This window comes from Mirounga leonina, unplaced genomic scaffold (genome assembly GCF_011800145.1).
Source record: "Mirounga leonina isolate KUSES-001 unplaced genomic scaffold, KU_Mleo_1.0 Mir_200, whole genome shotgun sequence".
Classification (NCBI taxonomy): Eukaryota; Metazoa; Chordata; class Mammalia; order Carnivora; family Phocidae; genus Mirounga; species Mirounga leonina.
This window is the reverse complement of record NW_023270503.1, coordinates 7,409,545-7,422,969: the sequence shown is the minus strand read 5'-3', so window position 1 is coordinate 7,422,969 and position 13,425 is coordinate 7,409,545. Positions and strand designations below refer to the sequence as shown.

The following is a 13,425-nucleotide window of genomic DNA, read 5'->3' as shown; positions in this document are numbered from 1 at the left end:
CTCACAGCTTTGAACAGTTCTGCATCAACTACTGCAACGAGAAACTGCAGCAGCTCTTCATTCAGCTGGTTCTGAAGCAAGAACAGGAGGAGTACCAGCGGGAGGGCATCCCCTGGGAGCACGTGAGTGCGCGCCTCTGGAAAGTAGCTTCCCATGTTGCACGTAGCGTCGACACTGTCAGATCTTTTCATGTTAGCTGTTCTGTTGCAGTTTTCTCGGGCCCACGAAACATCCGAACATTGTCTTTCCTTTTGGGGATACGTAATTACAGGTCATCTTCAGGGTTGATGGGTGGAATGTCTCTCATTTGACGGACTGCCTTGTTGGTGCCCAGAAATGCTGAGTTATAGCCCTCACACTTGATTGCTGATGCCACCTGGGTTGTCTGGCTCGTATCTGTCTAGTAGAGTTTAGCGCCAGGCGGAGGTTACTCGGAGCAGCAACTTTTGCCTTAAGTCGATTGGGCTTTGCTTCCAAATTTAGTTTATTCTCTTGCCGTCCTCTTTCTCCTCTTATCTCTCCTTTTTTTTTTTTTTCCTCCTCTACTTTGCAGTCTAAGTGGCACTGTTACTATCTTCGGTTATTATGGTTTACATTCTCCAAAACTCAGGCGTGAAAACATTCACGTTTACTTCCGTCTGCTATCCTTCGTGTCATACGTGTTATCACCTTCTCATGGCCCTTTATGAACACTGACAGTTGTCAAAGGTCTGAAGAGGGCGGGCCAGAAAGTGGGACTGCCCTTGGGGCACAAGCCCCAGACACCACCGCTGAAAAGCATGACTTGGTTGGCTCTCTTGTTCCTTACCATTTGACCTCCTGCTTGTGACGGGTTGAGACCTAGTAATGTTTTCTTTTAAATTTGTATTTTTAAACAATTTTGAGGACAGACTTGAGAAATGCAAAAGCTTCTGAGTTTCCACACATTTCTGTGTTTATAAAACTGTGTTTATCCTCCTGGCAAATAGAACACACAATAAAGTCAGTATTAAAGCTTCTTTGATATACTGTATGTAAATTACTTTTATATTTCTTCCCACCTTCCTACTTTCTCTCTCCTCTCATTCAGAAAGGGAGACAGTGGTATAATTAGTAGCTGTCCTGCCTCAAATTGCATCTTTGCCTTCCAGCATGTGTTAAACCTCACAATACCATAAAAAATTTTTTCAAGTATATTAGTGTAAATTTTACTGTTTCACAAATGAACCAAAAGTTATATTATTACTTTGTAGTAGAATTACCTATCATTCTGATTTAAACAGTGAACTCTCATAGCACATTTAAGATGTAATTCAATTAACTTTAGATGCAGCCTTCTTAGAATGGATCTGTTATACAAGTTAATACACAATTACAACTGAAGCTTAGATTTTCTATAGCAAATTTGATCATAAAACTTGTTATTCACAGGTGATTCAGAGATACTGGTCAAAAATGTCCTTTAAAAATCAGGATATCAAATTCCACAGGCATAGTTGATAAGGAGGAAAGTCAACAACTGCAGTAGGCTATCCCAAACATCTGAAAAAGGAGCAACCACCCTAAAAATGCAAAAATCTTTAGCAAAATAAACCAAGAAATACATGTCCTAGAGGGGACAAAAGGCTAGGTCGCAGGTAATTGTTACTATACCGACTACATGCCAGGTCCTTCCAAATTAGAATCTCTATTCTGGGCGATTATTTCCTTTAAAAAACTCAACTTCTGAACATAGTGATTGATTTTTAAAAATGTTTTTTATTATGGAAAATTTCAAGCAAACATAAGAGCAGAGATTGTGATATGATAAACTCCGTGTACCTGTCACCAGCTCTGACAGTTATCAGTGGATTGCCAGTCTTGTGTCATCTGGACCCACTGACCCACCCACCCACCTGACCCCCCAGATTATTTTGAAGCAAATCTCAGACATCATATTGTTTCACCTATAAATAGCCCTGTGTACTTATCTAAAACATAAAGACTTTTACAAATACCATGACCACAGTATCATTATTACACCTAAGAAATGTAACAGTAATTCCTTAATATCATCAAATATCCAGTCATGTTCACATTTCCTCAGTCGTCTTACAGGGTTTTTTTTGTCTGTTTTTATAGTTGTTTGAATTTGGATCCAAGCAAGGTTCTTACATTGTGGCTGGTTGATAGGACGCTCACGTATCTATAGATTTTCTCCTCCATCTCTTTTTTTCCCTCACAGTCTCCCGATGAAGAGGATGAGTCATTTGTTCTGTTGAGCTTGCCACAGTCTGGATTTTGCTCATCGGATTCCCGAGGTGTCATCCAGACTGTCTCTGTTCCGTGTATGCCCCTGGTTGTTAGATCTGGAGTCTTGGCTCGTTTCAGGATCAGTGTTTTTCTCCCAGTCTGTTTCATAGGTGGTATGTGGACTTCTGTCAGGAGGTTCCTAAGGCTTAGTTGTCTCCCTAATTAACTCACCTTTATAGGCTTTTGGTGCAGTAGTTTACAAGTCATTTTTTAGCTTTTGAGAACTGGACTGTTGGGCACACAGCTGCTCCATCTGGGATGGGAATGGGAGGCCCAGACCTCTCTGCCCCTGAGCTATCTCATCACATCTCCTCCCGCCCCCTGTAGTCTCTTAAGAAGCCTCCTGGGAATCGAGATTGCTGGAGAAAGCTGGTTTGGAAGCCGTGACTTGAAGCAATGTTTGAAGTAACGTTAAACTTACAAACTGAACTCTTTAGCCAAGACTCATTAGTTGTACAACTGGTTCTTTAGAGGACTTAATTCTTTTGTCCCTGGGACAAAAGAATTAATCTTTAATTCCATACTCCCAAAGTCTAAAACTTCAGCTAATATTTAATATAAGAATAACTGCTTTTTGAGAAGAGTAAGGATATTTTTTCGAAAGATGGAGAGAACTTTTCTCCCTAATTAGGAAATGTAATACGTGTCCACCCCAAATGTACTATTTAGACCAGGGTTTCTCCACCTCGGTACTACTGATGTTTTGGACCAGATAAGTCTTTGTTGTGGGGCTGTCCTGTGCATTTTACAATGTTGTAGTGGCCTCTTCCCACTGGGTCATGTAGTCATGACCTTCAAAAATGTGTTCAGACAATGCCAAATGACCCTGGCGGCGGGGGCTGTCATCCTCTTGAGACTCACTGATACAGATAGACCAGTAAAGTATAAAAAAGGAAGCAGAAGCCACCTTGTCTGTAGACCGTCAATCCATGGATACGGTAGAGAACTTGGAAGAGGAGGGGAGGAGCTGAAACCCATAGACAGATAACTGGCATGAGTCCTTGGACTTTAAATAGAGCAGAACCCATGAGAGACTGAAATAGTCCATTATGAGCATATAGATCTTACAGTAGATGATGGAGACAACACTCAAGTTTAGGTACCTCCTAAATGAGGGGGACACATCAACACACAGAACTAAACTGTGTGATAATAGACTGCCCACCTTCAAGCGGTACACAGCTAGCCTGCGTAAGGCCAGTGTGCATGCTGGGATGGATGCCGCGCACTATCCGAATCAATGGGTATAGACGAGGAATTTAGGATAAACTTTGCGTATATTGAAGTTGCTAAAAAAACAGCTGTTATTTAGAACTTTATTCAGCTCACAAAAGTAAACAAAAAGTTTATCCTTATCTTTTACAGATACTTTCATCTCAGAATTAAATTTTTTATATTTTCCCCAGAGAAACATCAAAAGTCTGTTAGACGTCTATGTGATTTTTTTCACTTGGGGAAAGCTGGAGAAGACTCTCTTTTGGGTTTTAGTCCTCCAAGGCCATAGAACTAGAAATTTTTGAGTTCTGTGTGATACCTTAACCTCATCAAGTTATGAATTGAATAATACTTTAATGTTATTTGTTGGTACTTCATGGAGTGTGGGTCTTGTGATTAAATGGCAAACAGATTGGGGGATTGAGAGTATGAAGCAGTGGGGTTAGATGCGGGATTAAAACAAAAGTTAGTGATGGGAGAAATGCTGCCTCCTTTACAATTTTTGCCTTGAGCTGCACCCACGTAACACAAAGTGTTTCATGATATAAAGTCAACAAAGAAGCTAAAAAATAAAGCTCTGATAGAACATGTGCCCTTTTAGCATTAGGCCTCATTAATGCTCTTGACATACTTCCCCCTCAAGATAACTTTCCTTGAGCTCCTGAAACACACGCAGGCATCAGTGTCTTGCCTGTGCTGGCGTCTGTTCCCTCTGGAACCGCCTCCCTGCTGTGTCCTGCAGATCGATTACTTCAACAATCAGATCATCGTGGACCTTGTGGAGCAGCAGCACAAGGGGATCATTGCAATCCTGGACGATGCCTGCATGAACGTTGGCAAAGTCACTGACGAAATGTTCCTCGAAGCACTTAACAGTAAACTGGGCAAACATGGCCATTTTTCCAGCCGAAAGGTAATGTGTTTTATGAGAACTTCCTCTCCTTTCGATCTGTAAGATTTTCCCCATTGTTTGACAGAATTAAATGGTCTTAATTGTTGGGTTAAAAGAATGTCCACTCAACTAAGCAAGAAAGGCCATAAACATCCATTAAGAGACTTACTGCTTAGAAATAAATTCTGCCTCTCTGGTTTATGAGATGACAAGATGGATAAAAATCATAATATCCAGGAGAGGGAGCTCCAGACTATTCAATTTGCTAGAAATAGGAAAAATGAACATGATTTTAGAAAGCATGATGTCATTTATAACCAATAGGTACAGAGGCCTTGTTCATGTGCTAGAATTTTGCTCCTGCATCTGATAATTCTGGCACTGAAAACAGCTTTTGTCCTTGACTTTTTACTGTAATTGGTTATAAAATGTAGTATGTGTCCTCTGCCACAGTTCTTCAGATTATGTGACTTTTTTTTTTTTTTAAGGATTTTATTTATTTATTTGACAGAGAGATAGCGAGAGCAGGAACACAAGCAGGGGGAGTAAGAGGGAGAAGCAGGCTTCCCGCAGAACAGAGAGCCCAATGCAGGGCTCGATCCCAGGACCCTGGGATCATGACCTGAGCCGAAGGCAGATGCTTAACGACTGAGCCACCCTGGTGCCCGAGACTATGTGACTTTCTTGAGAATAGAGAAGTTCTAGCTGTAATTCTCCCCATCACAAGGAAACTCATTCCCCTAAACGAATGGGTATCCTTTTAACTCCCCATTTGCCACATTCTAAAAATGTTATTAAACAGATCACATTTCTGTAATAAGTGGTGGCAGTTGTGGTCGTCAAACCTTTGTGCTGTGCTTTGCATAGAGTATGTTTGTCATTAGTATTTGCCCTAGGAGGGGCACACCATCATCCTTGGATGTTCCCTACAATACCAGCTTGTCCAGCAACCATAAGCTGAAGGAGAAACAGGCCCCATGCTCTGTTACTTCCATAAAGAAAGGAGCAAACATTTCTGCTCCTCCATATTTTCATGTAAATCTATGACACACTGCCAATTTTTTTTAGCACGAATAAGTCTATTTTCTAACTTTGTCCCCTTTGAAATTATGTAATCAGAACAGATAGATAAAGCACAAATCATCAAGAAATAGACTACTGGCTGATATTTATTTTAGGCCAGTTTATTTCTAAGAGATGCTCCTTGGTCTGTTACTGAGGATTGACTTGGATCCCTACTACAAGTCACTCAGCTGTCAGATACTATGGTCTGACCTTTGACATTAGGGTTCTGGTCAGAGGTATTCTTCAGTCGTTTCCCATGTATAACACAAGTGCTTAGTAAGTGCCTGTCATTTCCCAGGCATAATTCTGGGTGCTGGGGACAGAGCAGTGAGCCAAGTTAGAAGCATCCTACCCCATTTAGAGTGATCTGTTGTAAGATGGTATTATTACATGGGCAGATGTCCCGTCTTCTAGGGATGGGTTATCTATGTCCTTTATAATCCTAACCCAGGTTTTGGAGACTCACCTAACATCTTGCCTACCAGATGGTAGATAATCAGTGTTTGTAAAATTGAATTGAATTTGGTCACGATCATACCAAATACATCTTATGGAATATTGAATTTTAAACTAAAACACGCAGGGCCCCACTTCATTTAAATAAATAACTGTGAATCTCATGATAAATCACCTCATTTTGATTCACCTTGGCCATTTATACACCTGACTTAAATTTGTCCACCAAATATTTTGAAATAGAGTTTCATTCTTGAGGTAGCCACTGTACATAGTACTTTTAAGCAGTTGCCACTGATTTGATAAGAAATTGCAAAATAATGATTTATCTGAGAAGACAGGAATTCTCTTTTTTTTAGATTTTATTTCTTTATTTGAGAGAGAGAGAATGAGTGAGTGGGCGGGGGGTGGAACAGAAGGAGAGGGACAAGCAGACTCTCTGCTGAGCATAGAGAGCAGCGCTGGGCTCAGTCTCAAATCAAGAATTGGACGCCCAACCGACTGAGCTACCTAGGCGCCCCAGGAATTTTCTTTCTTTCTTTCTTTTTTTCTTTAAATGTGGAAACCCAGGTTTCTCTGACTCTCCAGCTAGGTGGCTCTTTTTTCCAGCATCACTACCTGCCCACCCCTTGTCTGACAAGGTGGTGGGGGGGTGATGCTGGAAGAAGTCCCCCCTGAGATGGGGACTTTTAAAGTGTGTTCATTTCTGGGATTATTGCCCTGACGAAGGAAAGAAATGAAATAACCAAGCTGTCAGGATATTTTCATCACTATGAATCTTTTTGTTAAATAATGCTGTTATCCTGTATATTACGCCAGGTGTTATCATTTGCTGTTGGTTGCAGATTAGCTCGAGTTACTGGCATGTTAAATAAGAGGTTTCTGCCTTGTATTTATTTAGGGGCTAAATGGTTTCTTATACATTAAAGTTATCATGGAGAGATAGGCAAATGATCCAGTAAACCACGAAATTACTATTTAAAGTATTGTGAACATACAAAGTTAAATGATATACAAAAGTTATTATTTTTAAAATGTAAAGAAAAATCTAAAACCTTCTGTGTTCAGATCACTTGAGACTTTGCAGTATCCAAATGTAAGAATATTCAATTAGCGTGGGCATCTCCTGGGTCCTTTTCCACGAGGAGTTTTATAAATGAAAGGGTTTTGTAAAATGGTTAACAAGAGAGAGAGAAGGAAAGACGGATTCCATTTTTTGGAGATCTCTGTGTATGTTATATACTTTGATCTCTGTGGTTCATTTAAGCTTCAGAAAACTGTCTAGGATAAATAACTATTTAAGGACAGAGAGCAAGTAGATGGTAGAGCCAAGATTTGAACCTTGGAAGTCTGACTCTAATTTACTGTAATTGTTCACTTTTCTGATTAATAAACTAACTATTCCTTTACTAGTCCAGTTATCATGCAGAAGCCACCATCCTGGTTGGGGTTGTTTGTTAGCTAACAGTGCAACTTAAGTTTTTGTGCGTAACTGCACTCAGTGCTTTATGGATTCTTAGATGTCTGCTTTAGAACCTGTAGGATACTGCGTGATCTTTCACAGGGCAGACAAAGGAGTCTGGGCACTACTGTAGCAAGGAAAATTGTAGGAAACTGTGGAGACCACCACCATTCCCATAAACTCTTCCTCTTCAGTAAGAAATAGCTGCAGGAAGTTGACCTTCTTTGAAATGATAGCCCTGAACTTGACTCCCAGCTCAGCAAAAGACAAGTAAGCCAGGCCATTGTGTACATAGGAGAGCAGACATTACATCTGGTCCCAAGAATCCTTCCCAGAACGACCACCTACGAGCTATGGACTTGGGCCAATTACCTGATCTCTCTGACCCTTAGATTCCTTGTATGTAAAAGAGAGCTCCTAATACTTACTTTATATCTCAGTTGTGAGGACTGCATGAGATGTACATGCCCAGCAGACAGCAAGCCCTCGGTGTGGTGCTCCGTAAGTGGAGCTTGGAGCAGAAAGAGACTGTATCAGTCAGGGTAGGCTGGGCCACTTAGGGCAGCAGCCAGACTTTCAGCGTCAGAGACAACAGAAGTCTGTTCCTGTCCCAGGGACCCGGACTTCTTCCGTCTTCCGGCTCGTCCATCCCCTTGCTGCTGTCCTTCTCTGCATCCAGCTAGTGGGAGGAGAGGGTCACCCACTTCTTACCAGCTTTGGCCGGACACAAACACACTTCCTTTCCCCTCACCGTCAGCTGTCGAGCACCTGGTCACTTGGCCATATCCAGCTGCCAGGGTGGCTGGGAAATGAAGTCCAGCCGTGTGGACTTCCGGTGAAAGCTCGCAGGCTTTACCACATAAGCCCCACACAGGGCCATTTCATTCATAATGGTATCAAGATTTGTGACGCTGTCATCATCTTACGTGACATTGGAGTATATTTTTAGGAAAGTGAAAATAATCTGTTTTCAAAATCATCTCCTTATTGATTTCTTAGATCTGCGCCTCAGACAAAATTCTGGAGTTTGATCGAGATTTTCGAATTCGACATTACGCAGGTGATGTAGTGTGAGTATCTTACTTTGGTACCTAACACGATGACTTGCATGCAGCTTCACTTCAGAAAATAGAACCAGGGGAAATAAAAACTGTTTTCCTATTCATTTGTGTTTTTTAGTCATTTCATAGGGTAATATAGTTTTATCTCCTCACTTAAAAAAAATATTGGCTTAGCTTCATTCATTTCTTGCTTTTCAAACTTTTCTTGAACACACACGGCAGCAGCCATGCACACAGCCCCTGGCATAGTTGGCATTCAGTCAGATCAGCTGATGGATAAATAAATCATGGGAGAATGTTAACGAGGAGAGAAAGATGGATAAGATGGGCCTTTTTCTGAAGAAGCTAACAGTTCAGTGGTAGACACAAGCAGATACATGAAAAGTCACTATAACGAAGAATGGTAGGGGTCAAACTAGAGATGCATGAGGCCTTATGGAAACACTGAGGAGGGATAATCATGCCAGGGTGAGGAGTATAGAGAGGTTTTGGTGGGAAGTGACATCTAAGCTGAGTCATCAAAGTAAAAGAGGCTTAGTCAGGGGAAAGAATTGCGAAGGGAGGGCATTCCAAGCAGAAGAACTGGGCCCAGAGCCAAGAGCCAAGAGCCACCATCGCTTGTGAAGAACTACAAGCAGTTGGGTAACTACATAAGCAGAAACTAGTTTTGCCATATTATTTTCCGAATGTCAGTTGAAAAGGTAAAATTCTCACAAGCCACATTTTCTAGTCCCAATATAAGAAAAGTAGAAATTGATAAGATAATATAACTACTTTAGTATCTGAGTCCCCTAGGGCTGCTATAACAAATTGGTGGCTTAACATGAGCAAAATGTTTGCCTTCCCAGTTCTGGAGGCCAAAAGTCCAAACTTTAGGTGGCTCAGGGCCACACGCTGGAGGAGGACTGTTCCTCTCCTCTGTCAGCTTCTGGTGGCTGCAGGCATTGCTTGGCTTGTGGCTACATCTCTCCTATCTCTGCCTATGTGGTCACACTGTTGCCTCCTTCTTGGTGTGTCTGTGTTAAAACTCCCTCTGCCTCGATCTTTTTTTTTTTTTTAAAGTAGGCTCCACACCTAGCATGGAGCCCAGCGCAGGCCTTGAACTCACAACCCTGAGATCAAGACCTGAGCTGAGATCAAGAGTCGGACCAACTGAGCCAGCAGGCAGCCCTGCCTCTGTCTTTAAACTACAATTGTGGTGACATTTAGGGCCCACCTGGGTAATACAGGATCAGCTTCTCCTCTCAAGATCCTTAACGTAATCACACCTTTTGTCATAAGAAGATCACACTCACTAGGGCTGGGGAATTTGACATGGATGTCTTTCGGGTCGGGGAAGCGCATTTTTCAGCCTGCTACACTTAGGATGCTTTGTCCACTGAACACTGCTTCTTACCTGATTATTCTTTAGTTTCCTCTTTTCCTTCCTCCTCATTTTTTACATTAGGAGCTCTCTTCATCATAACCCGTTACAGAAAGAGATTACATAACAACAACAACAACAAAAAGGCAAATGGTCATCTCTACAAATGCTGAAAAGACATTTGGAGAAATTTTAATAGCTGCTCCTGATTTAAATTAAAACTCTGAGTCATAGGATAATATGGCTCGAGATGATCACCCCATCTGTCAAACTAGCCATTAGTGCTGGAATGGCACCATTCTCCACTTGTTCTGGTCCCATTCCCAGGTTCCAGAACACTGAAGAGGGGAGATGCAGCAGTGTGCACACTCTCCTGCTGAAAAGGCCGCCTCATTTACAGGATGCTTCCATTCAGTTCGGAAACATCAAAGCAGAGCTGGTCAGAGGCCTTGGAGACCCGCTAGCCTGGCCCCTTTGTTTTTTAGATGGAGAGAACTTAAGGAGAGTGTATAATAACACTTTCACCCAAGGCCACACAGCAAGTTTATGGAGTAGCTGAGCCAATAACTGGTTTCCAGACTCCTAGTCCAGAATGCTGACTTAACCCTTCTGAGGGATATTCAGTGCCTCAGACTTCCCCTTCTCTCCTTCAGCCCTTCAGTCCTTTTCTAGATTCTTACTGCATATATGCTGTGTGCACAATGTTTTACAAGGTGTGGTCTCCTCCCACAAAGAGCCTTCCATGTAAGATCACATACATACCTATATGGCTGTGTGTGTGTGTTTATTTCTACTCAGAAATGTGCATACACATAATATATACACACTTACATGCATACATCAGTACATTTAAAAGATGGTCTAAAATAATCGCCATACAACTAATAACAGTATTGCCAGAATTTAGAATAATTACATGATGTAATACTTCTGTGAGAAGCCCAGGAAGGCTGATGCTAGTCCTTAGATGCTAGGAATTATTTTTAAAGGGAGAAGTGGGAAGGGTGCTAGAAATATTCAGGAAATAGTAACTAGGTCCATTTAAGTGGAGTGTGTCCTTTTTGTAGCATTAGAGAAGTGGAAATGCCTGGAAAAGTAGATTGAGATCAAATCATAATGAGTCTGAGAGGCCAAAATAAGGACTTTGCAGTTTGAACGTTCTAGGTTAGACAAAAGATTAAGAGTCAGGTGGCTTCAAGGTTTCAGTCAAAAGTGACTTGAAGGTCTTAGGAAACAGATCTAGGATGTGGGAGGCAAGGAAGGAATTTGGGACCTGGTGACCTTGAAGCTCCTCTGGGCACCACAGCCTGAAGGAACCTTCTCAGAGAATTAAATATGTGAGGCTGGCACATCGGTGAGGGGTCAGGGTAAAACATCTGAGAATTATCTACATCGATGTGATTATTGTCAAGGAAGAAAATACAGTAGGCAAGAAAGTCGAGCTGTCGGGAGCAGGTGCATCTAGAGTTGCTGTTTGCACGGCCTCTGAGCCTCTGTCCTAGTCACCCTGACCCTCCATCACTTGTGTGCCCCCAGCAGTGCACTTGCTCCCCCTGGAGTCCACGGCCATGGCTGCAACAGAGCAGCTCCCATCCCTCTTTCATCCCAACTGCAAATGTAGCTTCTCCTGACCTCACTTCTCTCCCTCCTCCAGACCATGAATGCTGGCCTCCTTGTTTTCTCTCACATACTCCATGCATGTGCCTGCTCCTCTCCCTTCATTTGATCTGTTTCCCTGTGTGATCTCTCTTCCTCTTTCTCCTCTGCTTATCCAAATCTTACCATCCTTTGCAGTTCTTCTTGGATTCTTTTATCCCACCCTGAACACACTGAGGGAACCTTAGGCAAGTCACTTGACCTCCTTAAGGAAGAGACTGTTAGTTCCTGTATGTTGCAGTTTTGCTTTTATCTTAGGAGTGCTGGGTGAGAAACACAGCTATCTTTTTAACAGTCATCTTCTTGAGGTAAGCAGTAAACTGGTAGAAAATGACGGTCTTAATCATAGTGACGGTACTGATGTTTGTTCTCCTTTTGAGGAATAGAAACAACATTCCCCTCTGTTTAGTAGGTAAATTTGATATTCTTTAACCAGAACAAAGTGGACAATATTAGCTCTACAGATGATTGATGGCATAATTATCAGTGGAAAGGCTTGTAGACTTGTCGAAAAACTTAAATGTGGCTCTTGCTTGGTGAATAATGCATGTTTTCTGTGGGTTTTTTTTTTCTCTACTAGCTATTCAGTCATTGGATTTATTGACAAAAATAAAGACACTTTATTCCAAGATTTCAAGCGCCTCCTGTACAACAGGTAGGATTGAAATTTTATTAATTATCTTTCCATTAAACTTTTATTGCATAATATGCATGCACTTGATTACTTTTATGTGGCAATTTTAAGAACTTCTGGCAAATTTTCTAGTTCTGTGTGATCATAATGAATGAATGAAATAATATATTTATGATTATACAGTTCACAAATTTAGGACAGGGACTTGCTACTAATACGACTTTCCTTGATTTCCCTTGGGTTGCCGCGGTTTCTCTATTCACTAATGCCGTCCTTCTGGCACCCCTGCCAGTGTCCCCAGGGGAGGCCAGGGGCTTCGGGGGTGGATAAACGTTTTACGCATGCAGATTCCCACTGTAGAGTCTTTGCCTCCAACTAAGAGACCACTCTTAATATCAGAGCGGCATCTAGTGTTGACAGATCCTCAGTGGACAGAACCTTTCCACAGTCCAAGAAAATGTGGAAAAGATGTGGTGAAAAAAACTCCAGACAAAGGATAGCAAGTTCAAACCCAGTATGAATGCTTTGGAAAGAGGCCCGTAAAGAAGAGCTTCTCAGCCAGTTTCTTCTTTTGGATGAGAGGAATGTAGTCACACACTTACCACGTCTACTCAGTTGGCCAAGAGATCATCAGAAATGTGTTGAACACGTGGGAACCATACATTCTTCTGTGCCCCAAAATGCAGTGGTGAAAACTCTTTAGGCAAAGTTCCTGCTCTCATGGATCTGCTCTTCCAGTGGAGATGGCAGTTAATAAGAAAACAAGTCACTTTCCAGTAGTGACAGGTGCTGTGAAGAAAAATAAAGTAGGTAGGAGATTGAAGAGTACAGACAAGGAGGCATCATAGAGAAGGGTGGTCAGGAAAGTCTTCTTAAAAGAGGGGACTTTTGAGCAGAGACCTGAATGAAGTGAGGGAGTGAGCCATGAACACATTGAGGGGAGAGCATTCCAGGCAGAGAGAACAGCCAGTGCCAAGGCGCCAGGGTGGGAGTGAGCAGCACGGGTGTCTTGAGAACAGCAAGAAGGCTAGTGTGGCTAAAAGCAGGGTGAGGGGTGGGGAGGGTCGGGTCATAGGGAATGAATTTAGGGAGGTCAGCAGGCGTGGATCCTGAAGAGTCCGTGAGCCAAAGTAAGGATGAAGTGTGAAGAGAAGCCATTGGAATTTATGATATGATGTGATTTATATTTTAAAGAACTCACTAGGGCTACTGTGTAAAACACACACTGTTTTGTGTTTTACAAGGGCAAGAGTAGAAGTGAGGAGACCAAACAAGAGACTAGTAATCCAGATGGTAGTAACAGAGATAATGAAATGTGGTCAGAGTGAGTGGTATTTTGAAACTGGAGCC

General features: G+C 42.0%; 1 protein-coding gene across 1 annotated transcript in view; it reads left to right on the top strand.

The window, feature by feature from the left end:
- Positions 1-13,425, top strand: part of MYO1D (myosin ID) — a 358,238-nt gene that overhangs the window by 125,520 nt on the left and 219,293 nt on the right. Inside the window, exons 10-13 of the mRNA XM_035027808.1 lie at positions 8-122; positions 4,229-4,399; positions 8,361-8,431; positions 12,022-12,096. Of these exons, the coding sequence (XP_034883699.1) occupies positions 8-122; positions 4,229-4,399; positions 8,361-8,431; positions 12,022-12,096 (432 nt within the window). The remainder of the gene's footprint in view (positions 1-7; positions 123-4,228; positions 4,400-8,360; positions 8,432-12,021; positions 12,097-13,425) is intronic.